At 38.5% G+C, this 23,671-nt stretch overlaps 2 gene segments (V, D, J or C); both read right to left on the bottom strand.

Moving 5' to 3' along the window:
- Nucleotides 1-17,404, bottom strand: LOC115819420 (immunoglobulin heavy variable 3-7-like; the record flags this gene model as incomplete). The annotated part of the segment is given in 5 exon segments: nt 1-247; nt 7,085-7,136; nt 7,254-7,295; nt 12,290-12,514; nt 17,383-17,404. Coding segments are annotated over 5 exon segments (588 nt in total), but the record flags the coding sequence as incomplete, so codon positions are not given.
- A 766-nt stretch (nt 17,405-18,170) lies between these two features.
- On the bottom strand, nt 18,171-18,617 carry LOC115819121 (Ig heavy chain V region 914-like). The segment is given in 2 exon segments: nt 18,171-18,487; nt 18,572-18,617. Coding segments are annotated over 2 exon segments (363 nt in total).
- Nucleotides 18,618-23,671: the final 5,054 nt, after the last annotated feature.

The following is a 23,671-nucleotide window of genomic DNA, read 5'->3' on the forward strand; positions in this document are numbered from 1 at the left end:
GTAATACACAGCTGTGTCTTCAGTCTTCAGACTGTTCATCTGTAGATAGAGCTGTTTCTTATTGTTGTCTCTGGAGATGGTGAACCTTCCCTGAACACCACTGGAGTAATATTTGCCACTACTGTCACCTTTAATTGTTGACACCCATTCCAGTCCTTTTCCAGGAGCCTGTCTGACCCAAGCCATCCAGGCGCCACCAAAGTCAAACCCAGAGGCTGTACAGGTCAGTTTATGAGATCCACCAGGTTTAATGATCACTGGTTCCGACTCAATCAGTGTCTGACCCATTACATCTGTATACAAACAGAATATAATACATAATAATAAAAAAAAAAAAAAAAAAAAAAAAAAAAAAAAATTAAGAACATCATGTGAAACTGGAAAATATTCACATTCATGCATCAAAATAAACTTAAATGTTTAGAACTGTCTTACATTGTTCAAGCATCAACATGATGATCAAAAACAAAAGATCTCTTGACTCCTTAACTGAGCTGACAGGAGCTGCTTCTGAAAATACTGTACACACAGACAGAGATGAAAACAGACATGAGATTATAAAGGACTGAAGTGGAGTATAACTTTGCATGGTCCACCGTTCAGAGACTTAAATAGATACAGAGAGAAACTTTATGATCAGAGTTTGGAATCTGTGAAGATTTCTCATTATTAAAGGGTAGATTATGATAATCCAGTTATGTTTGTTACATTAATTTTAATAAGAAGAAGATAAAGAAGAAAAATAATAACCATTCTCAATATTATTAACAAGTCAAGTGTGTGATTTTAAAGGGTAGAATGGTTAACAAGGATGAACAGATCCAGTGTGTCAGTACAAAGGGTAAAATGGTTCAAGATGGCTAAACAAGCTGATATGAATGGGGAAGTGGGTTTTTGTTTGGTTTTGTTTTGTTTTTTTTACAGGTCAGTTTATTTCTCTCTCACTGTACTCTGGCACAGTAATACACAGGTGTGTGTTCATTCTTCACAGTGTTTATCTGTAAATACAGCTTAGAGCTACAGTCATCTCTCAATAGACTGGGAATAGCTGATGGGAGAACTAGCTGTGCTTATGTATGCAATCTATTCCAGTCCTTTCCCAGGAGCCTGTCTGATCCAAGCCATCCAGTAGTCACCAAAGTCAAACCCAGGCTAAATAAAGGTCACTGAACATGAGATTGTACACCAGAGATTGTACAGGTCAGTTTATGAGATTCTCCAGGTCTTTTAACCACAGCTTCAGACAGAGTGAATGTGTAACACTCAAAACTGTAAATTAGGAAAACAGAAGGAATAAGACAAGAGAAATACAACCCTCTGCAAATATTGTCAACTATCTGTTTCCTATTAATTTAAGAAAAGCTGAGAACTCATAAGATGCAGCTGCCAGCAGCAGTAACAGTGGTAGAGGGGTCATGATTTGTCCTGAACAAATTGGTCTGATCTGCTTCTCTCTATTCTCCTGAGATCAGGGACTGCTGTTGGTTTATTAATACACAGACTCTGTTAATAAAAGGTAAAGGTTTGCTTTGAATAGGGTGATAGCTAATCATGTACATCTGAGAGGATATGTCACAATTATACCCTTAATAATAATAGTAATAATAATAATAATAATAATAATAATAATAACAATATTATTATTATTATTATTATTATTAATAATAATAATAATAATAATAATGATATTATTATTATTATTAATAATAATAATAATAATAACACGGTTATTTAGTGCCCGATATCACATTGGTATATTTACATGAATATACCAAAGTTAAATCAAAATGATTTTATCTGTAAGTTTGAGAAAATAGATACATTTTTAGTCTGGTTTTAAAGGTATGGAGAAACATTGCCTACCTAACTTCTGTAGGTACACCATTCCAGAGGAAGGGAGAGCAGTAGGAAAAGGCTAAGTTGCCAGCAGACTTCTTATTAATTCTTAGAATGACTAACAGTCAAGAATCTTGAGAAAACAGGGTGTGAGGGGGGTTATAGGACTGAAATTAAATCAGACAGGTAGGAAGGTGCAAGCTCAGTGACAAATGCATGAACATACTTAGAAAGGGCCTGATTTTAGCGATATTACAGAAGTGATAAAAGGCAATCTTGGTTTTGTTTTTGATATGAGTGACTACTGAGAGACTAGAGTCAAAAATCACACCAAGGTTTTTAGCTGTAGAGTTTTGAGAGATGATGCAGTTGTCAAAATCTAGGGTAAGGTCACTAAAAAGATGCTTATGTGTAGGGGAACCAAGGCCCAGCATTTCAGCCTTGCCTGTGTTTAAGCATCAGAAAATGTGAAGACATCCAACCCTTAATAGCACAAAGACACGCCTCAAGGTTAGCCAATTCAGAGTGGTCATTGTGCTTGATTGGTAAGAAAATCTGAGTACCGTTAGCATAACAATGGAAGTTAATGTTATAACTACGAATAATGTCATCCAAAGGGAGCATGTAAATAGACAATATAAAAGAACCAAAGACTGATCCCTGAGGAACACCATAGTTAAGCTCACGGTATTCAGAGGTCACAATATTATACGGGACATATTGCTTTCTCTCTGAGAGATAAGATTTAAACCAAGAGAGCGCCACGCCACGAATCCAAATTTGAGTTTCTACGTGCTTTAACAATATAGTGTGATCAACTGTGTCAGATGCTACACTCAGATCAAGCAGAATAAGAATAGAAGTAGCACCAGCATCCATGGCTAATAAAAGATCATTAGTTACTCTAGTAAGTGCGGTTTCAGTAGAGTGAAAACACCTGAACCCTGACTGAAATATTTCAAGACTGTTAGAGGACATATGGGCTATCAGCTGGGCAGCTACAATTTTTTCAAATATTTTGAAAGAAATGGGAGGTTAGATACCAGCTTATAATTATTTAAGGCTTCAGGGTAAAGGTTTGTTTTTTTTTTGTTTTTTTTTAAGTAAAGGCCTGATCACAGCTGTTTTAAAAGCGAAGGGTAAAACACCAGATTTACATGACAAATTTAGCATGTAGGGGATCAAGGAGGGAAGAGGCTAGTTTAGCAGCGTGCACCAGTTTGGATGGCACGTCTAGAGAGACAGGGTTAAATTGAATAAAAGTGTGCACATCATGATTAATCTCAGGCGCAATGACAGAGAGCATGCAGGCAGTCTGATTTGATAAATTAATTTGAATATTACGACGAATTAAGTCTATTTTTTGTGAGAAAAATTCAACAAAAACATTTGCAGTAAAAGGGCTAGATTGAGGGGAGTGATTCTGGGTAAGTTTAGATACTGTATCAAAAAGGAACCTAGGGTCATTTTTGTTAACATTAATTATTTTTGAGTAATACGCAGATTTGGCTGTGGAGAGAGCACGTTTATAATCTATCAGGCTGTTGTGCCAGGCGAGATGGAAAATCTCCAGTTTGGTTGCCCGCCAGTTTTGTTCCAATTTCCTACACACCTGTTTCAGAGCACGGATTTCATTATTAAACCAAGGTGTTGAGTGTTTATGCCTATTCTATTTAGTTAATGGTGCTTCCATATCTAGTACATTACGGAGGGTAAAATTTATGCTGTCCATCAAGTTGTTCAAAGATCTTTGCTGATCATTGAAAGAGTTGAGAGCAGTAGGAAGCAGGTCAGCTAGCACAGTAGTGGTGGAATCATTAATGCGACAGCAACTACGAATCGTGGTAGAAACAACTGGTGTGAACTGGAGAGTTACTTGGAAAGTAATAAGAAAATGGTCTGAGAGGGCAGCTTAGTAAGGAGAAATGACTACGTGAGAGATATCTAGTCTGCGGGCTAGAATAAGATCTAAAGTGTTGCCACTGAAATGAGTTGGTTCGTGACATATTGGTTAATGCCAAAAGTGTCTATGATAGCTGTAAAAGCTTTATTAAGAGAATCAGAACTGTTATTGATGTGGATATTAAAGTCCCCCAATATCAGGATTTTATCCAGTCTAGTTAGAATAACAGAGATAAATTCAGAGAACTCATCTAGAAGTTGACTATAGGCTCCCGGGGACGATAGAGCACTACTATGAGAAAAGATGAGGTAGTACCTGATTGCTTAACAGAGAGCAGCTCAAAGGCAAAAATTAAGCAAACTAAGGGTGCTTGGAGAAAATTTAGTATTATAGATTAGAGCTACACCCCCACCTTTCTTTTCTGCCCCAGGAGCATAAGAAAAGGAACAGTCAGGGGGTGAAGCTTCACCTGGTGGTAAAGTGGATCATGTCCTTTTCTTCTACGAAGAGAAAAGGGGAACTGATGAGTCACTAGTCAGGAACAGAATCAAGAGAAACAGAGAATCAGAGCACTAGGCTTGTGATCACAGAATCAGCGGTTTAACAGAATAACAATGATAAATGGGAAGGGAAAAGGGACGACCGGCAGAATGAAAGATGCAGGCAGACGCACCTGTGTGTGTATGTAAGTATGTGTGAACGTGTGTGTGTGTGTGTGTGCGTGCGTGCGTGCGTGTGTGTGTGTGTGTGTTTGCGTGCGTGCGTGCGTGTGTGTGCGTGCATGTGTGTGTGCGTGTGTGTGTGTGTGCGTGCGTGCGTGCGTGTGTGTGTGCAAGCATGCGTGCATGTGTGCGTGTGTATGTGAGACATTGACTGAGGCACTGCCAAAAAGACCTGGAGTTGGTTCCCGGGCGCCTGCGGCTGCCCAATGCTCCTAGCTACTAGTGTGTGTATGCTCACTACTCTAGTGTGTGTGTGTGTGTGTGTGCGTGTGTGTGTGTGTGAGACAAATAATATCCTTTTTCTTCTTCAGTTGCCTTAACCCTTACTTTTGACAAAAGTAACTAAACTTTAAAATATGCAGACAGAACTCTCCATCTGCATCTTTTAATAATGACAGAAGGAAAAGATCTCCTGCCAATTAAAGTATATTAATTTGGGAGGACAAACTTCGGGCTCTATGAACTAAAAGATGTATTGGATCTGCTTGACACACTGCTGGAACAACAAATTTTCTTGTTTGAATTTGATTTTTTTTTTTTTTTTTTTTTTTCTGTTCACATTCCCTTTAGCTTTAATACTTATGGCTATGTGTTTTAACTGAATTGTTAACTTCTTTTTTTGTTACAACATTTTCAGATATTTGCCAGTGTCCAGTTTAGCTTTGTTGGTAGGTACCATGTCATTGCAATGAGTTTATTAGTATACAACTTCTTCTATTGTCATGGACACAATGTTCTGTTGTAGAGACAGGCCTTGACCTGCTAAAAATCAAAAAGAGCAATATTTTAAGCAATAAAGAAAATGACACCAAAAAGTTTGTTTATTAATTTTTGGTGCTGTCTTCAGCAAACAAAGGTTTGCTGAAGACAGCACCAAAAATTAATAAACGATGACATTGGTGACGTTTTCACCAATGTCACCAATGTAATATATTACATATTTTATCCACTTGTAAAAAGGAAAGAAAAAAGGAACAGATTGAAATGACAGCATCATCTGAATTAAATTAAACCTTTAAACTTTAAATTCCTGTTATTCCAATGTGAAGGAATGAGATTATATCAGTATTTTCTCTTTTTTTACCCTCACATGTATTTCTTTCAAGACCAGATTAATATCTAGTTTCTAGTGGTTTAAATTCTGTCCACATATTCAGAAAATGTACCTTTCAGACATCATGCAGTGTCATTTAAGGATGGATATCACCCCTGTAGGTCAACAGCTACAGTTGTTGGAGAGCGATTTTATATCCACAAACGTGGAGTTTTTCCCCCTGTGGATTCTGTTTTTATCTCTAAGGATTTTATCTCTAAGGATTGTTCATTTTTTTCTCTATGTCCAATCAACCTGTATATAAAATATCTAATGAGTCAGCCTGTAAATACTCCAGAAATGCCCAGAAAAACTCTCTCTCTCTCTCTCTCTCTCTCTCTCTCTCTCTTTCTCTCTCTCTCACACACACACACACACACACAGACATATGCACACACACGCACACACAGCTTGTCTGTCTTCATTCTGCAAGGAACTGGGATTAAGAACAACAAAAAAAAATTCTGTGCCAACTTCACATGACTGACTCTGTGACACATTTGGGCAGACATGTGTAGATAGTTAGATTGAATGATTAGAGTGCTTATAGATGTGTCATTTAGAGCCAAATCATGTAATCTTGCGAGATTACTGCACCACTTGAATCTATCTGGATCAGGATGGAACAGAAAAATAAAGATGGGCTTGAGAATGTTATATATTTTTATGTAAGATCTATATTGTATCTAAAAATATAAGAACATAACTTTATATATGATTATAATCAATTACTATTATTATTATTATTATTATTATTATTATTATTATTATTATTATTATTAATATTATTACTAATTTAACAGGCAGAAATGTCTTTTGTATATTGTTGAAGACATTATGTTGATTCGACGTACAGATCTTTCAACGCTGAAATTGCAACATTGATTTGCAAGTATTTTGTTAATATTTTCACAACCATTAGCATTACACATTGTTTCAATGTTTTTTTAACTTTGAAACAACAACTGACATTATTTCAGCTATATTCCAAGGTTGAAGGTCGGTCGCGTGCCGGCTGGGAAATCTGCTGATGAGTTCTGTTTCACAGCAAATATAAGACCAAAGACAGTGTCCACTTCTCAAAATACACTTTGACTCTTCTGAATCTCATCAAACATTCACCTAAAAGGCAAATATGAGTTGATTAAACATGCTCTCTTTACTGTAACACACAGTCCATTGACCATACTGTACATTTACATATTTTATGTGTGAGAGCACTGTGAGATAATTCATATGTTTCCTCATTTACTGTGAGCTCTGCTCCAGTCACTATGTGTATTCACAAATCCATGGGCCATGTGTATTTAAAACACAGCTACAGCCATATTTTGTAAAATGTTAAAACTGTGCTGATTACGGTCAATTTCAGCTGAACTTCCTCATTGAAACTCTTTTCCATGTTCTTCTTCAAATACAGAGGTATCAGTTTATGTGGCTATATGTGGAACTGATCAGCAATGTCAGTGAAGAGTATTTTTAAAGAACTGACTATTATAACCAAATATTATAAACTGATGGAGAAATGGGGACGCTTCCACTGACTGGTCAGACTGTGTGAGGATAACCTGACACTGGACACCTGGAACACAGAGACAAATTTATTCAGATAATAGTGGCACTGTTATCATTTTTAAGTATTTCTTAAATCAATACACTAAAAAAAAAAAAAAAAAAAAAAAAAAAAAAAAAAACTCACAGGATGACGCCACCAGCAGCAGTAACAGAGAAACAGGGTACACTGTTTATCCTGATGCTGGTTACAGCTGATTTAGAACTTTTCAGATACTTGGAGGAATATCCTCACTTTCAGACTACAGCTGATTAAATAGTGAAAGTAATTAAGAATTCAACAAATTTGCATTGATGTATGGGTTTCAACAAGTAATGCTATAAGTAGAGATCATTAGCATAAACAGGACATGTGAATCCACAGGATCTACAAATGAAAGCATAAGAAGCTCATCTAGATTTAATTAACAGAAAATAAATGCCCCCTATGGATTAGATGTATTATTGTGAGGAGTGTGAAGGTTTCTACTGATTCTTACTGCCTCCTTTATGACCACTATGAGTTAGGAGAAAGTGCAGTTGCATTGAGCGAGTCATTTTCTCATAAAGAGCACTAATAGCCAGCATCATTCTATATAAATTGCATCTCAGTTGATATATAAAACAAAGATTTTTTTTTTTTTTTCTGTAAACTTCTGCACTGTGTGCATTGTTTTGTTTGAGATACATGGGGAAGTTGTTTTGTATGGATTTGTGATTCTTCTCTCTCACTGTGACTCTGTTGTGAGGTAATACACAGCAGTGTCTTCACACTGTTCAACTCTAATTACAGCTTACTGTTGGGTCATCTGTGGAGAAGGTGGCACAGCAACAATCAGCTGTTCCCATCAATGCAGTCCATTCCAGATCTTACCCAGGAGCCTGCCTGATCCAGGAGTAATAAAGGTAAATGTGAGTCCAGAGAATGTACAGGTCAGTAGGTCTTCTAACTACAGCTTCAGACTGATTGAATGTCTGACAATCAATACCTGTCAGTCAGGAAAACAAGAGAAAAGTGTCACTGACTTTATGTAGACCACTATGAAGTATGTTTGTTGCCATTGTAGAATTTCTTTCCTTCTTTCTTTGTAAGCAGGAATAGTGAGAATAATGTTGAATAGAATTGTGCAGTCTATCAGGGACTGTGACAGAGGGCTCTGTCTCAGGCCATGAGCGGCATCTTTTCCCCCAAACTTTCCCTAGTTGTACAGTGTTCATTCATGTTTGTGTACTGTTACATGTACGTCATTCATGTATATCAATAACGCACAAATTCCAATAAAATATTGCGCTAGCTTTGAGGGTGCACACTCGAAGCACGCAGCAGGTTACCCGGTTTCATACACACAAACATTTCCAATTCACACAGTTTAAAACACCCTACAAACACCCCCAATTACACCTAAATGTTTGCTAGCGTCTTTACTGTTGTTGGTTTTACCGTTACTGTCTTTATCAGTTTACACTCACACACAATTACACAGTTCAATGTTTGTCCTGTCTCAATTTTACATATCGCTTTGTTTAAACATTCTTATTGTGTTGTAATGTTTGTTGGTTGTCGTGTCTCCCTCTGTTTTCTCTGTTAGTCTGTCTGTTTGGTTATCTCTGTTGCAGTAGCATAGGACTACCGGTGCAGGGTAGGACCAAAAAGAGCTGTAGGAACGCAAGTTCGTATATTTGGTCTAACCGGAGTGGCGCATGCGTGGTGCAGACAGAGAAGGGGCCACTCCATAGAAAAGGGTTTTTTTACCTTAAAATGTAATGATCGGCTGTCACTAGCCAGAAATCTGTAAAAGTTAAAACATTACTGTGTAGTGTGAATTTGTATTTGTGATTATGTACTGGAGTGGATAATTAACTGTAAGATTATTTTAAGTTAACAGAAGGAAGTTGGTATATTCCGAGGGGAGAGATTTATAGTTCAAAAGGGGTTTTCATCATTGTACATTGAGGGAGTCAGGAGTAAGAACAGAAAGTAGCGGTGTGGTGTGTTGTATTTGAAAATTGAAATTTGAAATATATATATATATGGTTGGGATTTTTTTTTTTTTTTTGTGGCCACTGTAAATAAAACATCTTGGACTTGTGTACTATTTGCGGAGGAGCCATTTCTTTTGTTTGTTTGTTTTTGGTGTGTTTTGGGCAACCCAAACCCCTGTTTGGCTTTACCCTGCCACAAGGACCAATTGCTTAAATCTTAAAAGAGGTTCTTATGAAAGACCGAAGTAACTATTTTATGTAGTTCAATCTCTGAACCCAAGAATTATGGGTGTAAACAGATATACATGAAGTTTTACTGTAATTACTCTACCTTCATCTGCTTTTGATCCGTTTAGAGAGTCTGTTACGTGCTGCGCACTGTGCGTTTTATTTGTGTGTCTTGTTTCGTCTGCGTCTCTCTCTCTCTCTCTCACCCCAGGTACCCAGCTATGGCGTGAAAATCTGTCAGTTCCATCTGGCCTGATGTTACGTCCCGCCTCCACCTGCCATCCTGGCCAACCAGGAATGGAGTGCCTCTTTCAGCTTGGCCAACCGGACGTGGAGCGCCAACATTTAAAGAAGCTGGATGGGCTGCATTTTCAGATTTGGATCTGGCTTTGTTTCTGTGCTTTTCGTGGTTTTCTCTAGTATTACAAATTTGCCATTCTGTGTACGACTTTGAATTTTCGTTTATTGACTTTGTTTGTGGATTGCGCATCGGCTTTGGTGATGTGGTTATCGCGGGGAGAAGGACAGGTGAGGTAGGGGATCCCCACGGTAGTGTACACTCTGTATAGAGTTAGGTTAGAGGCGGGTGCCACTCTTGTATGTTTTGTTATTAGATAGCTAGTGCAGTGAGGCTTCCTTTGGCTCTGCCACCTTTTTGTTTTGTAGTTCAGTGTGTGTTTTGGTGTAGACATTTAGGGTGTTTTTTGTTTTACTAGTTTCTTTCCTTTGGCACCGTCTGTCGTCCTCTCCCATCTTCGTGTGTTTTTGTGTGTGTGTTTGTAAATATACTTGTGCATTTTTGTAAATATCGCTCTGTAAATATCCCCAATATATCGCGGACCTTCTACACATTGATTCGCCGTGTCCGTGTCTTTCCTCCACCCATCACACCGTCCCAAACCACATCAGTACTTCTGGTGATCAGAGTATTTTGCCATTTAATCCCACCGGTCACAGCTGTGAAAGAGAATAGTCCAAAAAAAAGTCCAAAATTCTTAGAAAAGGCATCCAAGTATAACGGGGCTGTTCAAGAAGTAAATTCATAGACTCACCTAATGGTGCGTTTCCACAGCTGCGAATTTCACATCGCTCTCATTGAAGTTGAATGGGTGCGAATTCGCAGAAGCATGCGAAATACAAATGGTGAATTTTCAACTTTATGCAAATGAGAGCCGAGAACCAATCAGTTCAGCGTGTGATGTGTTTGGTATGTGACATTTTCTAGAGAGGTGTCACAGCCTGCACCTCATCTTTGGACTCTTGTTTTGATATGTCTTGTGCTCCTGTTCTGTGTCTGTCTCCGCCCCTCACCTGATCCTGTTTGTCCCATTTATTAACCTCGTTTTCCCCTTGTTAATTTCAACCAATCATGTTTGCCCTGTTTAGTTCTCCTCTTCTATTTAAGCCCTTGTGTTTTGACCTGTCCTTTGTCTATTGTTGTTAGTGTTTGGTTACACACTGTTTGGCTGCACCCTTTTGTTACTGGTTTTTGTTCCTGTTTGCACCTATTTATTCATCTTCATTTTGTAAGTAAAGTCCTCCTTTTTGTCACCACCATCATTGTGTCTTGCGCTTGGGTCCACTCCACTCCGCCCTGACAAGAGTACAGAAAAAATTCTGACCAAAATAGCAGAGACTAAATGCTACATGTAGCATGAAAACTCTCTCAGCAGCTTTGGTTGGGGCAAGTAGAGCACTGTATGCCATCATTTAAGCACTCTTGAGCTACGTGACTTGCTTTCTGTTGTTGCGACCACACCCCCAGTGTGCAATTTTGCGGTGTGAAATTTGCAAGGTGTTTCGTTGTGGGGGAAAACCAATATTCTGGAATATTCCTAATATCCAGTTTTATTTATAATATTTTTCCACAACTAGTATATCAAACATACTGCCAAATTGTGTTTTGGGAAACAAATATTCTTCAGAAAACATTAGGTATTATGGGCAGTCAAAAGTATATGATGATGGCGAAAGTGTAATGATGTAAACTGCAGTTGAATGATGTAAAATGTGCTCAAAGAGTGAAATATATTCAGTCACACCATGACACACTAAATACTAAATGCACAATTCATAAAACCAAAAACAATTATTCACTTCTTGCAGAACTCATGAAAAAGGAGGGGTGGGGTTGGGGTAGACTAAGTGGGTAAGTAACTACATAATGCTCTTTGGATCTTTTCCTCAATAACTGAATAACTGCAAGATGATGGTTGTTTAACTGTTTAAAAGCTTGTTTTTTATAGGGTGTTATCTCTATGTCTGTGGAATAGAATGTCCCACCAGAAGATGGACTGTGATGGGTAAATCAGTGGAAACATTAGCAGTAAAATGATCAGAGACACTAAACTGTTACCAGCCCTGAACATAAGTCTGAGTCATAATTCATCACTGCTCTATGGATTTGATAGGAGACCACAGGAAAGGATGATCAACACTATAGACAGTGGCCACCTGTTTACACTGATTGCTGACAAACACAACAGCACATGGCCAACTGGTAAAGAAACATATAAACTAGAGGTAATGAAATGATCTTAGATGAACTGTTTCCAACTCCAATCATTTACTTTCATAAATACATCACACTCCCTCTTGCCTGTTCTGGTCGACCCTCATGTCTACGTAGATCTTTACATACATGGTGCCACATACAGGCAGACTCCCAACAATTAGTCATAACTAAAATCAGCTACTTGCATAGCACTCAGGTCAGAAAGGGATCACAGCTAACCCAAGCCACTTTTTTGTTATACTGTCTTATTTCTGTTTGTTTTGTTCATTAGGTTTTCACATAGAAAATATTTCTAGTCCAGTCCTGTCCCATGTCAGTATTTCGCACTGACACATGCAAAACTCTCACTGATTTTTGTTCAGCACTGTAGCTCTTTGTGTGACAGTCTCTGGCACAATAATAAATAGTTGTGTCTTCAGCGTTTAGGCTTTTCACCTCTAAATGCAGAATGTTTTTGCTGGTGTCTTTGGTGATGGAGAACTGGCCCTGGAGAGACTGGGCAAATGCCATAGCAGTACTGCTGTTAATGAATCCAACCCACTCCAGTCCTTTCCCTGGTTTCTGATGGATCCAGTGCATGTAATAGCTGCTCAAAGAGAATCCAGACACAGTACAGGACAGAGTGACAGACTGTCCAGGATTCTTCACCACAGACTCAGAGGTCAGTGACTGTCCATAAACACCTGGAAAAGTGAGAGGATAAATACCAAGTCCTCTGGGAGTTTTGTCTCATATTATTCATGAAAATATTTCATAGTTGAACTGAAAGCCAGGAACACTCCATATTAGAGAACATCCATTTTTACTGAGAAATGTCACACTACAGCAGTGTGAACTTCTTGGCTCTATAAGTATGTGAGAGACACTATGTAAATGAGGACTAAATGTGACTCTTAGTGTTCTGGACAGGAATTACTTAATCAGATTGTCAGGATGAAAATAAAGACAGTGATTGGCTATTGGAAAAATGTATTCACTGCATTCACTGAATATTAGTCACTCCATGACAAAATTAATCCAAATTTAACATTCCTTTTAGTTTCTCAGCCCAGCAACTTCCGACATTGCACATGCACCCAGCCCCTTCTTGAATCCGTGATACTGACAAAGAAAATATATGTTTATATTTGCCAAAGAAATGAGTTATAAGCATTTGTGAATGTACATTTTTAAGTAGACGTGCAAATAATGGAAATGAAATTGTCATTTAACCTCAAAGAAAGAATCAGTTGATATTATTTTGAGTTTTAACTTGATAAACCGGACTGTATTTACTGTAAATATTTCTTTGATCATCAGTTGTTTTTTGCTCTATGCTGTCTTCAGCATGAGTCATTAAGCACTTTTCCAGTGACGTTTTTTTTTTTATATATATATAATTTTCTACTGATGATTTTATACTTTTACACTTCTGCCAATGGCTCCATCAGTTTATTGTTCAGCACTGCCTCCCTTTCTCTCACTGTGAGTCTCTGGCACAGTAATACACAGCTGTGTCTTCAGACTGTTCATCTGTAGATAGAGCTGATTCTTACTGTTGTCTCTGGAGATGGTGAACTGTCCTTCAACAACAATGGAGTAATATATGTAAGCACTGTCACAGTTACATATTAGTCCAGTATTGTTGAGGGTAGGATATATAAATAAACATTGCCTGAGCTGAGGAAAAAAAAAACTTGCATTGAAGTACGTAGTGCACAGTACGTACTAAAAGATTTTAGACAAAGTATGCTAGAATTTGGATGCACTAATGAGGTAATCAAAATGCGCCACATTTTGCACGTGAGCTTTATAATCGCGGTTTAATGACGACTACCTGTAAACAGAAACAGCTGTACATTTAAACAACGCATCAGAAACGCCCCTTTTTTCCATATGGCCTTATGGGATTGTAAAGTATCCAGTGCTCGCATACTTCGTTTTTCCAACAGAAGTAGTATTTGATCCGGGTACTATTCACATACTACTCTATGCATACTATGTATTTCGATGTACTACTAATGGTGGCGTACTGTTTTGACGTACTATTTAATACGTTAGTATGCGGTTTTGGACGCAGCCAATGTCTGACCTAGTGCATCTGAAAACAGAGTGAATACAACAGTCAATTGAGAAAAATAAATAAATAAAATCTATTAAAAAAATAATAAATCTGAAAGCATTATATGAAACTGGGAAGTATTCAGGTTCATACATCAAAACTGACAGAGGTGAAAATAGATGTGAGTATAAAGGACTGAAGTAGAGTATAAATAGATACAATGAGTAACACTGTGATCGAAGTTTGAAATTTGTGATTTCCTTATGATTCAAAAAGTTATGTTTGATACATCTCTTTTCATTATTATTTTTATTATTGTTAACAGTAATAATAATAATAATAATAATAATAATTAGGAGAAGAAGAAAAAAATCACCATCCTCATACCTATTATCAGGTCTAGTGTGTGATTATGAAGGATAGAATGGTTTACCTGGATGAACAGATTCTATATGTAATTATAAAGGTTGGAATGGTTTACATTGTTTGCCCTCTAGATGCATAAAAGTGACAATGTCAGATAAAACAACAATTGTGACCAGTATTTTTTCTTTAATGAGTTCGCTTGTATTTGGAACAAATTCAGTCAACAGATAAGTATACTGTTCTGTTCTAGACTACAGCTGTGTCCGAAATGGCATACCATATACTACTCATATACTGATCTTGACGTAAATGTAGTAATTGACTTAATGTCTTCAACAACAAGCAAGAGAAAATTGTAACAGCTGCTTTCCCTCATATTTGTTCAGGAAAGTGTCACAACATCTTTTTCCAGGAAATCTCATTTGATCATATTCAAGCTTTCCTATTTAGATTAGTTTAGATTTGTTTATTTTTGTGTTTATAGTATAGGGATAGTAGTATTGCAAGTTATGCACAGCAAGTTGCCTTACATATAACAATCACATTGAAAACATATAACATGTACAGTAAATTCCTGATTCAGACAGTATTATCATGTTGATCTAGTTGCAAACTAGGTTATAATATTAGGTGCTTTCGCACCAGAGGAACTTTTCCATAGTTCTTAGAACTGTTGGAGAAAGTACCCCCTTTTACGCGTGTTCGCACCGCAGGAATTTAGAATAATTATAAGCCGCTTTCGCACCGCACAGTTCTAGGGTCTAATTCGATAGGAACTACCCCCTGTGGAGCTTCCCCTAGAACTACATTCGTTCTAGGGCCTTTTTTCTGTTTGCTTTCGCACCGCCAGTAGGAACGCTGAAGTGACGTAAGCCGGCCGATGGTATAGCAGCTAAGAGCTGTTGTTTATGACTAACCAGGATAGCTGCACATTTTGAAGTACAAATTTAATGACTTAAGACCTTTTAAATACCTCCAAAAGGAAAAAAAGAACCATTACTGCGGCAAAAGAAATCGACAAACTAGACTACAGTATACGCAATGAGTTTTATTGAATTTGAATGACAGAAATATTGATTGCACATTAGATAACCTATAACTGCCTTCTCATTAACGAGTATAAAACTGTATGGCAATAGACCCAGTCCAATGGAGAAAATAATTTCCCAATGCATTTATGCATTCACCACCGCAGTAGCAGTGAATGACTTGATGGGCATAGTACATTTCGGGTGCTAGCATAGCGCTTGTGCCTGACGCTTGCTCGCGGCATCGTGTTTTTTTTTCCCCCTTTTTCCCCGCCGCAGCCCTAAAATCGTAAGCTGGATAAACACATTCTTATTTTAGGTTAAAATGCGGATCACAGCCACACAAGCGGACACACAAGCACCTACCGAAGCGGAGTGTACGCTACCTCTTCAATGTACAAATATACATTGGACGTTGCAAAATGGTCATTGTTGGGAGATATAAAATACCGGTAAAATAAAACATAAAAACTATGTGCCCCCTCCTACAATTCCAGACATTTTGAGACATGAATATCAAAAGCTAAATGAAATACGTTCTAAGACTTTATATTTTGCACGGATCTTTAAGAATGGCGGTTGCAATCATCGTATACCTGCGTCTGGACCAATGGCTGTACACCTACGTCACAAGGTTCCTATTGTGCTGCAAAAGTACCTACCCTGGAGTAGGGGCTAAAAAAGCCCCTCAAAACGGCGTTCTTAGAACTAAAATCGTTCTAAGTTCCTGCGGTGCGAACACGCCAAAAAGGGGGTACTTTCTCCAACAGTTCTAAGAACTATGAAAAGTTCCTCCGGTGCGAAAGCGCCTATAGTTCTAAGAATGCCGTTTTTAGGGGCTATTTTAGCCCCTACTCCAGGGTAGGTACTTTTGCAGCACAATAGGAACCTTCGGGTGACGTAGGTGTACAGTGATTGGTCCAGACGTAGGTATATGGTGATTGGTCCAGACATAGGCGTACTGCATGCAACCGCCATTTTTAAAAACCTGTTTGCTGTGCAAACAGATAACAGAAAGAACAAGAAGAAGAACACAGCACCAAGGATTATAAAATGGACAAAACGCTGAAAAATGGGCCGACAGAGAAGTTCAGGCTTTACTGAGCCTATATTCAACGGAGGAAATTCAGCGCGATTTTGATGCCTCCAAGTGAAACATGAAAATATTCGCTAGCATTTCCTCTCAGCTAGCTTCGTTGGGTATCCACCACACAGCGAAAGAGTGCAGAGGGAAAATCAAGAAACTTAAGCAGTACTACAAGAAAATAAAAGACCATAACAACAAAAGCGGGTCGGATCGAAAACGAGTAATTGGCATGGCACTCTGGACGGTATCCTCGGCCACAGACCGGAAAAGCGCACACAAAGGATTCAGCAGTCAGGCTTTTGGAGGCCATCGCCAGCAGCACAGAGAGCTGCAGTCTGCCGGTGGAAGCCTCTGCAGAAGGTTCGTGGCTCCTTGTATACTCAACGTTAGAAAATACTTACTATCAGGGGTGGACAGTAACGAAGTACATTTTCTTGAGTACTGTACTTAAGTACATTTTTCAAGTATCTGTACTTTACTTGTATTATTTTTTTTGGAAACTTATGACTTGTTTATAAGTTATTGTACTATGTTTAGTACAGGTGTAATGATTCACCGATCCAACTCGGAAACCGGTTTTAACGTTAAAGATGCGAATACATCAACACGCAGACCCCTGGATCGGTCTAAATGTACCAAAAAACGGTCGAATCTAAAGTTACGAATCGGTTGACTGAAGCTTTGCTGCTAATTCTAGTATTTAGCTGCTGTGGACCACTCCCTGATCTAACATTACAAGTCATGTTACTTTCAAAATGATAATGACCGCCTCTCATTCGCTACTAAATCTGCACAGAGTCTCGCGTTGACCTTTTACCTTTTATAAGAGCAACGTTAGCTTTGTATGCAGGGTTAAAACAAGAACACGCCTGACAGCGCTGACACGGTTTACAGAGCACCATCAAATCTAAAATCTAAAGTTTGGAAGACATCTACATTTTAAAAGAAGGAAGGAAAACTGGACAAAAGTCTGGCCTTCTGTAAGGTCTGTAGAACACCGATTAAGTACAGTAGCATGACAAATCTTACCACTCACCTGGTGAGACGGCATGGTGAAACTTATGTGAGCGAAGAGGGATCTGTAGATGTGCAGCTAGCAGAGGCAATACAAAGATATGGATATTAAACACTTTGTCCAACCACAACTTAGCCACTTAGGACTTAAAGTGTTTGTTCACACAGTAAGTCTTTTTTGTCTGTGTCTACTGGAAAAGTAATAAACACAATGACATGGAATTCTGAAAAGATCTATCTTTTCTCCCCTCCCTGCCAAACAGTAAAAAAATACATGGGATTCCCTGGCCTTTTATGAAATATATGTATTTGAAGGTAAGCAGGGCCACTTTTATAGAACTGGATTATTTTAAATTAGAATGGAAAATTAATGTCTGCATTAAACAAACGTTAAGAACTGTATCAGATTGCATCGTATTGCATCAAATTGCTCTGAATCGAATTGCACCGAACTGTTCCGTATTAAATGTATCATCCCTGAATCGTATCGTAGCCCAAATATCTAGATACATATTGGACAATTAATTCATGTTCTTAACTACACACTGTCTATTATCTCTGGTACAGAAATACAGAGCTGTATTTTCACTCTTCAGTGACCTCTTAATCTGTTAATGTAGGTCACTATTTACTGTACATGTGTGTCTTGCCTTGTATCTGTGGCAGTTGCAGCTATGTACCTTTTGGGATGCACATTTTTATTCATCATTTTAACAGAATATCTACTGTGTAATTCTCTACAGTTCTCCACAGGCCTGTTTGACAGTGATGGAGTTTTTGTACAGAGTGTCCTCTGCTTTGTATCACTGTGACTCTCCAGCACAGTAATACACAGCTGTGTCCTCAGTCTGCAGGCTTTGTCCTTGCAGAGACACTGTACTGCTGGAGGTATCTCTGGAGACCTGAAACTTGTTCTTCAGTTTGTCACTGTAATATGTGCTACCACTACCACATATTGCTCCAACCCATTCCAGTGCTTTTCCTGCAGGCTGTCGTATCCAGTGAGTACAGTAGCTGCCATCAGTCAGTGAATATCCAGAGATCTTACAGGACAAAGTCATGGACTGACCAGGCTTCACATCCATAGAGCCAGGCTGGTTCAGCTCAACACATTGAATTCCTGTCAGAGCACAGTCACATATAAATCATTTAATTCACATTCCCTCTGTACTTCTAAAATACAGGTGCATTCACTGGTACTCACTGTTTACAGCTGCCAACAGCAGCAGTAGCAGAGAGGAGGAGAACATGGTCTAAGAGGAGACAGATGTGTTGGAGTTGGTCTTTCTCTGTTCACATACACTCAGACATGGTTTAAATATGAAGATGTGAGACAGTGAATTTGTTTAGAACAGTGTCTCTCATCCACTTTACCACTGAGGGTCACGTGACTTTAAGGATCCTGATGAGGTTGATTAATTTGACACCAGCCTTGTATTAACTAAAAGAACTTGCTCATTTTTCAGATTCAGAAAGATGCTGCCATATTTCATACAAATTTTTCATGATCTTTTTTGCATATTGCTGCAGACTCCATAGTCATTGATTATTTGTTAAGACAGTCACAGACAACTGACTAATGTCTGATTTTGAATGTTTAATTTAGTTTTTCAGAGTTACACAGTGGCATTTTATTGTTCCCCAGAACCTGTAACATCAAATGAAATATAATATCTCTTCTATGGACACTTTTTCCAAATAACATATTTTCCTTGTGAGGTCTGTGGTCAGCAGTTTGAGTGTTTGGACTGACAGGGGCTTACAAATGAGATCAACGATTCATCCCATTTGAGAACCATATGACAACAGCAGAAAAATTGATTTCTTTTTTTTTTTTAAATACATAATACGTTTTGACCACGAACAGCTGACCACTTGCAGAGCATTTTCTTATGGATTTTTCAGCCTGGAATGAGACTGTAAATCTCTAAGATGTGGGGTAACAAATATGCAGGAGGACACGCCACTGACTGACTGATTTTCTTACATTGCAAATCAATTCCTCTCTGTATGGGGACATCAGATATTGAGCCCTTGTTCAAGTTCAAGTTAAAGTTCAGGTTTATTTGTATAGCACTTTTCACAATTAAGATTTGTCTCAAAGCAGCTTTACATAGATCATAGTGTAATCATAGTGTAAACCCCCAGTGAGCATGCTCAAGATAACAGTGATGAGAAAAAAAAAAACTCCCTAAAATCAAGTGAGTGGGAGGAATAAACCTTGAGAGGAACCAAGACTCGACAACTGGGGGCCCACCCTGCTCTGGCCAGTTCATTGAATAAAGGTATTTATAGCACAGAGGAGTCGAGAGTAACCAGATTCAATGGCCCATTAAATGTTTTAAAGTATATTATGTAGTATGTTTACAGCATAAAAGATTTATGATATACAACATTCTCATAGTTCAAGATTGTATGCGACATGGATTAGTTGATAACTTATTGATATGAAAACTGACTGGTTATCTCCAAAAAAACAAAACAAAACGTTGTGAACTGTTTAATGGTTAGCGGTACTAAAACAGGGATGACCTGAGTAGGAGGTCCAGACAAGGGGCCAGGAATACATAGGGACCCAATAAATTTTGTAAATGACATCTGACTCCCCTCTTAAATGAATTAGGGTTGTGCCATTCCCACCTTTCAAAAGAACCTGTTTTGCCCTCTTGGGTTAGCCATTTAGAGTCTCAGCTCTCCCACTAGGTAGTGGACACAGGAGGACACATTACTAGCTGACTGATTTTCTTACATTGCAAACAGTGGTGGCTGTGGTGGTTCTACATCGAAGCTACGTTGCATAATCCATATACTATGACCACAGAACCAGGAACACAGTCTGTGTTGAAGTTTAGTCATTGGGTCTGGTCTTTAGCTCTTGAATTTGAGAAGGATTTGAGTCTGTGTGACTGCTGATGACGTATTAGTACACAGCACAGAGTTCAGATCTGGAATGATATACAGATGACTTGTATAAATATCTGAAGATGACTTGTCAGCATTTTACAGTGTGAGCTTGCCAGAATTGATAAGATAACAGAAGAAAAAAGTTTAATGAGTTACTTACATGGTCACTGTGAGAGATAATACTGTTGTGGTTTGTTGGCTATATATATATATATATATATATATATATATATATATACACATGTATATATACTACGACGACGTGTTGCAGTTCATTTTATTCCTAATAAGCCACACTTTCAGTGGATCAAGCCGATACCTCTTACTGTAAACCAATGGCATGGGGAGATATTTAAGGTACTAAGGTACTAATGGAGCGACTGAGCACAGTCTTGAAGTGGAATGTAAGTTCCTTAACCGTCCTTCTCCCCACGATAACCAAAACACCAAAGCCAGAGCGCAATCCACAAACAAAGTCAATAAACGAAAATTCAGGGTTGAACACAGAATGGGAAGTTTGTTATACAGTAGAAACACACGAAAGGCAAAAGGCAACAACGAGATCGAAATCTAACACATGGCGCATCCAGTGTCTTTAAATGTTGGCACTCCGCGTCTGGTTGGCCAAGCCACGAGAGGCACTCCCTCCCTGGTTGGTCGAACGGGAGGGGGGGCACAACATCAGGCCAGATGGTATTGGGTACCTGTGTCAGCAGAGAGAGAGAGAGAGACCCGCAAATGAAGCAAGGCACACAAATAAAATGCACAGTGCGCTGCACGTAACACCAAACCACAGAATCAATGAAAACATCAGCAGTTTGTCTAGTTTTATTTGGTAGATAATATATGCTCCCTTGTGGATAAGAGAGGTTACTGTGGGTAGAGTGAAATTTTGTCCTGATTTGTCATTCCTACTTCAACCATTCAGCTTTAGTGGAGTGTGCTGGATTGTTAATTTTCTCATGAAACCATGTGATTTTCACATTTTCACATTATTTACTCACAAGCTCATGTGCAAAACTGAGACCTACATTTTATTTCTGCACTTTTGGAGAGCGCAACCCAAGCAGGTCTGCTGTCTTTTGTACAGGTTGGCTGTCTTTGTCTCTCACTATGACTCTACAGTACAGTAATACACAGCTGTGTCAGGAAATGCAGATGAAGGGAACAAGGAGAGCAGAGCAAAGATGTAGTAGGATAACTTGTGTGTGTGTGTGTGTGTGTGTGTGTGTGTGTGTGTGTGTGTGTGTGTGTAAATACGTGTGGACAGTGTTTCCTGACTCCCTTTGGTTTTTGTACAGCACTGCATCCCTTTCTCTCACTGTGAGTCTCTGGCACAGTAATACACAGCTGTGTCTTCAGTCTTCAGACTGTTCATCTGTAGATAGAGCTGATTCTTACTGTTGTCTCTGGAGATAGTGAACCTTCCCTCAACAGCACTGGAGTAAAAGTTGCTGCTACTGTCACCCGTAATTGTTGACAACCATTCCAGTCCTTTTCCAGGGGATGTCTGATCAAGCTCATGCTATAGCCACCAAGAGGCTGTACAGGTCAGTTTATGAGATCCACCAGATTTAATGGTCATTGGTTCAGACTCAGTCAGTGTCTGACTGACCCAATACATATGTGAACAAAGAGAGCATAGTAACCAAGTGAATAGAACCTAAATTAAAGAACTGGAAAACATTCAAATTCATGTAACAAAATGAAATTAATTCTTTAGAGATGCCTTGTATCATTCAAACATCAACATGAAAATCAAAAACAAAATAACTCTTGACTCTATAGCTGAGTTGACAGGAGCTGCTCCTCTAAATACTGTACAGAGATGAAAAGAGATATGAGATTATAAAGAACTAAAGAGGACTATTAATTTGTATAGTCCATTCTACAGAGACTTAAATAAGTACAGTTATAAGTATTGTGACCAGAGTCTAGAGTCTGTGATTATTTTCTCATAATTTAAAGCCGTCATCATCATCATCATCATCATCATCATGTTTTGTTTTGTTCTTTTTTTGTTTACAGTGGTTCTACAGGAAGTTGTTTTGCATGGCTTTGTGACTCACTTCTATCACTGGTAATACACAGTCATGTCTTCGCTCTTCACGCTGTTCATCTGTAAATACAGCCAGGGACACCTGCAGGATTTCATCTTAGGGTACATACAGAAACCTGACCACGCACGCACATGTATGCACACACACATCGAGAGAGAACTGAGAGAGAGAAACACCACTGACTGATTAATGAATAATTAAATCTGGCTTACCCATGTGACGTTTACTCTGCTTCTCCCAGTCCCATCGAATTGTTTGAGCATTTCCTCACTGTCTATTTTCATTTCGGGCTTAATGTTCTAATTTAGGATGAATGTTCTTAAGGGCAAGTTCAGTGAGTCTGCATCTGTCATTGTGTTGCATAAATAAGTCTTTAGATGCCTCAGAATGCTAAATTAGCACTTGGAAGAAGCCGTGGACACTGGTATAGTCAGCAGGACTTTCAGCATGTAGAATGTTGGGGTAGAAATCTGCTGTGCTCTTAGTTCTAACATGAACTAGCTAGCGTAGGACTGTCATTGGTGATCATCTGGGGGTAAATCGCCACATTTGAAAAGATACAATTTAAGATTATGCGCATCAGCTAACCAATCAGATCTCCCTTATGCGTGTGTTTGCACAGGAAGAGGCAAAGGTTTGATGACAGCAACCTTGGGCCTGCACTACAAAGCAATGTAACTGGCTTAACCAGATAACTTCTGGTTAAGTTAACACAGAGTAAGTAGTAAACCCCCTAATAGTAGAGCCTTATGGCTTTGTTTTGCTAGGAGAATGAAGCCATAGGGCTCTTTTGTATATCAAGTGTGAAAAGACATAATTTTGTGAAACATAATTACACGTCATTATACTTATAACCCATTATTAAACAAATTTACTGTCAGCTGTGTATGATCCCAGACTAAGACATGTGGATAGTGCAGAATGATGTTTATAATAAAGTCATGCACGGACATGTGTATAAGTTTGTAAAGTGTAATTATAAAGTATCAGATGGGTAGGCACTAGACTGAGTGCCCTCAGTCTTTTGTTGGTGCATATACAGGCATAAATTTGATTGTATTCATTTGATTTCAAATTTGCCTGAGTTCAGAGGCTAGCCCTGTACTACTGGCTCTTGTCAGAATCAGAATAGTGATTAAGTTTTCCACTCAAGTCCTTTTTCTATATGTCGTATTCTAAATTCTGATACAAATGTTAGAAATTGTCTATTGTGGCTCCATTCTGGAGGTTTTGTTTGGGGAACTGTGTGTCTTTAACACTGTGGCAGTCTTTGCACAGTGATACACAGCTGTGTCCTCTTTTTGCAGGCTTTGACTGCTGTCTCCGGAGATGGTGAAGCG

The sequence above is a fragment of the Chanos chanos genome, chromosome 8, assembly GCF_902362185.1.
Source record: "Chanos chanos chromosome 8, fChaCha1.1, whole genome shotgun sequence".
NCBI lineage: Eukaryota > Metazoa > Chordata > Actinopteri > Gonorynchiformes > Chanidae > Chanos > Chanos chanos.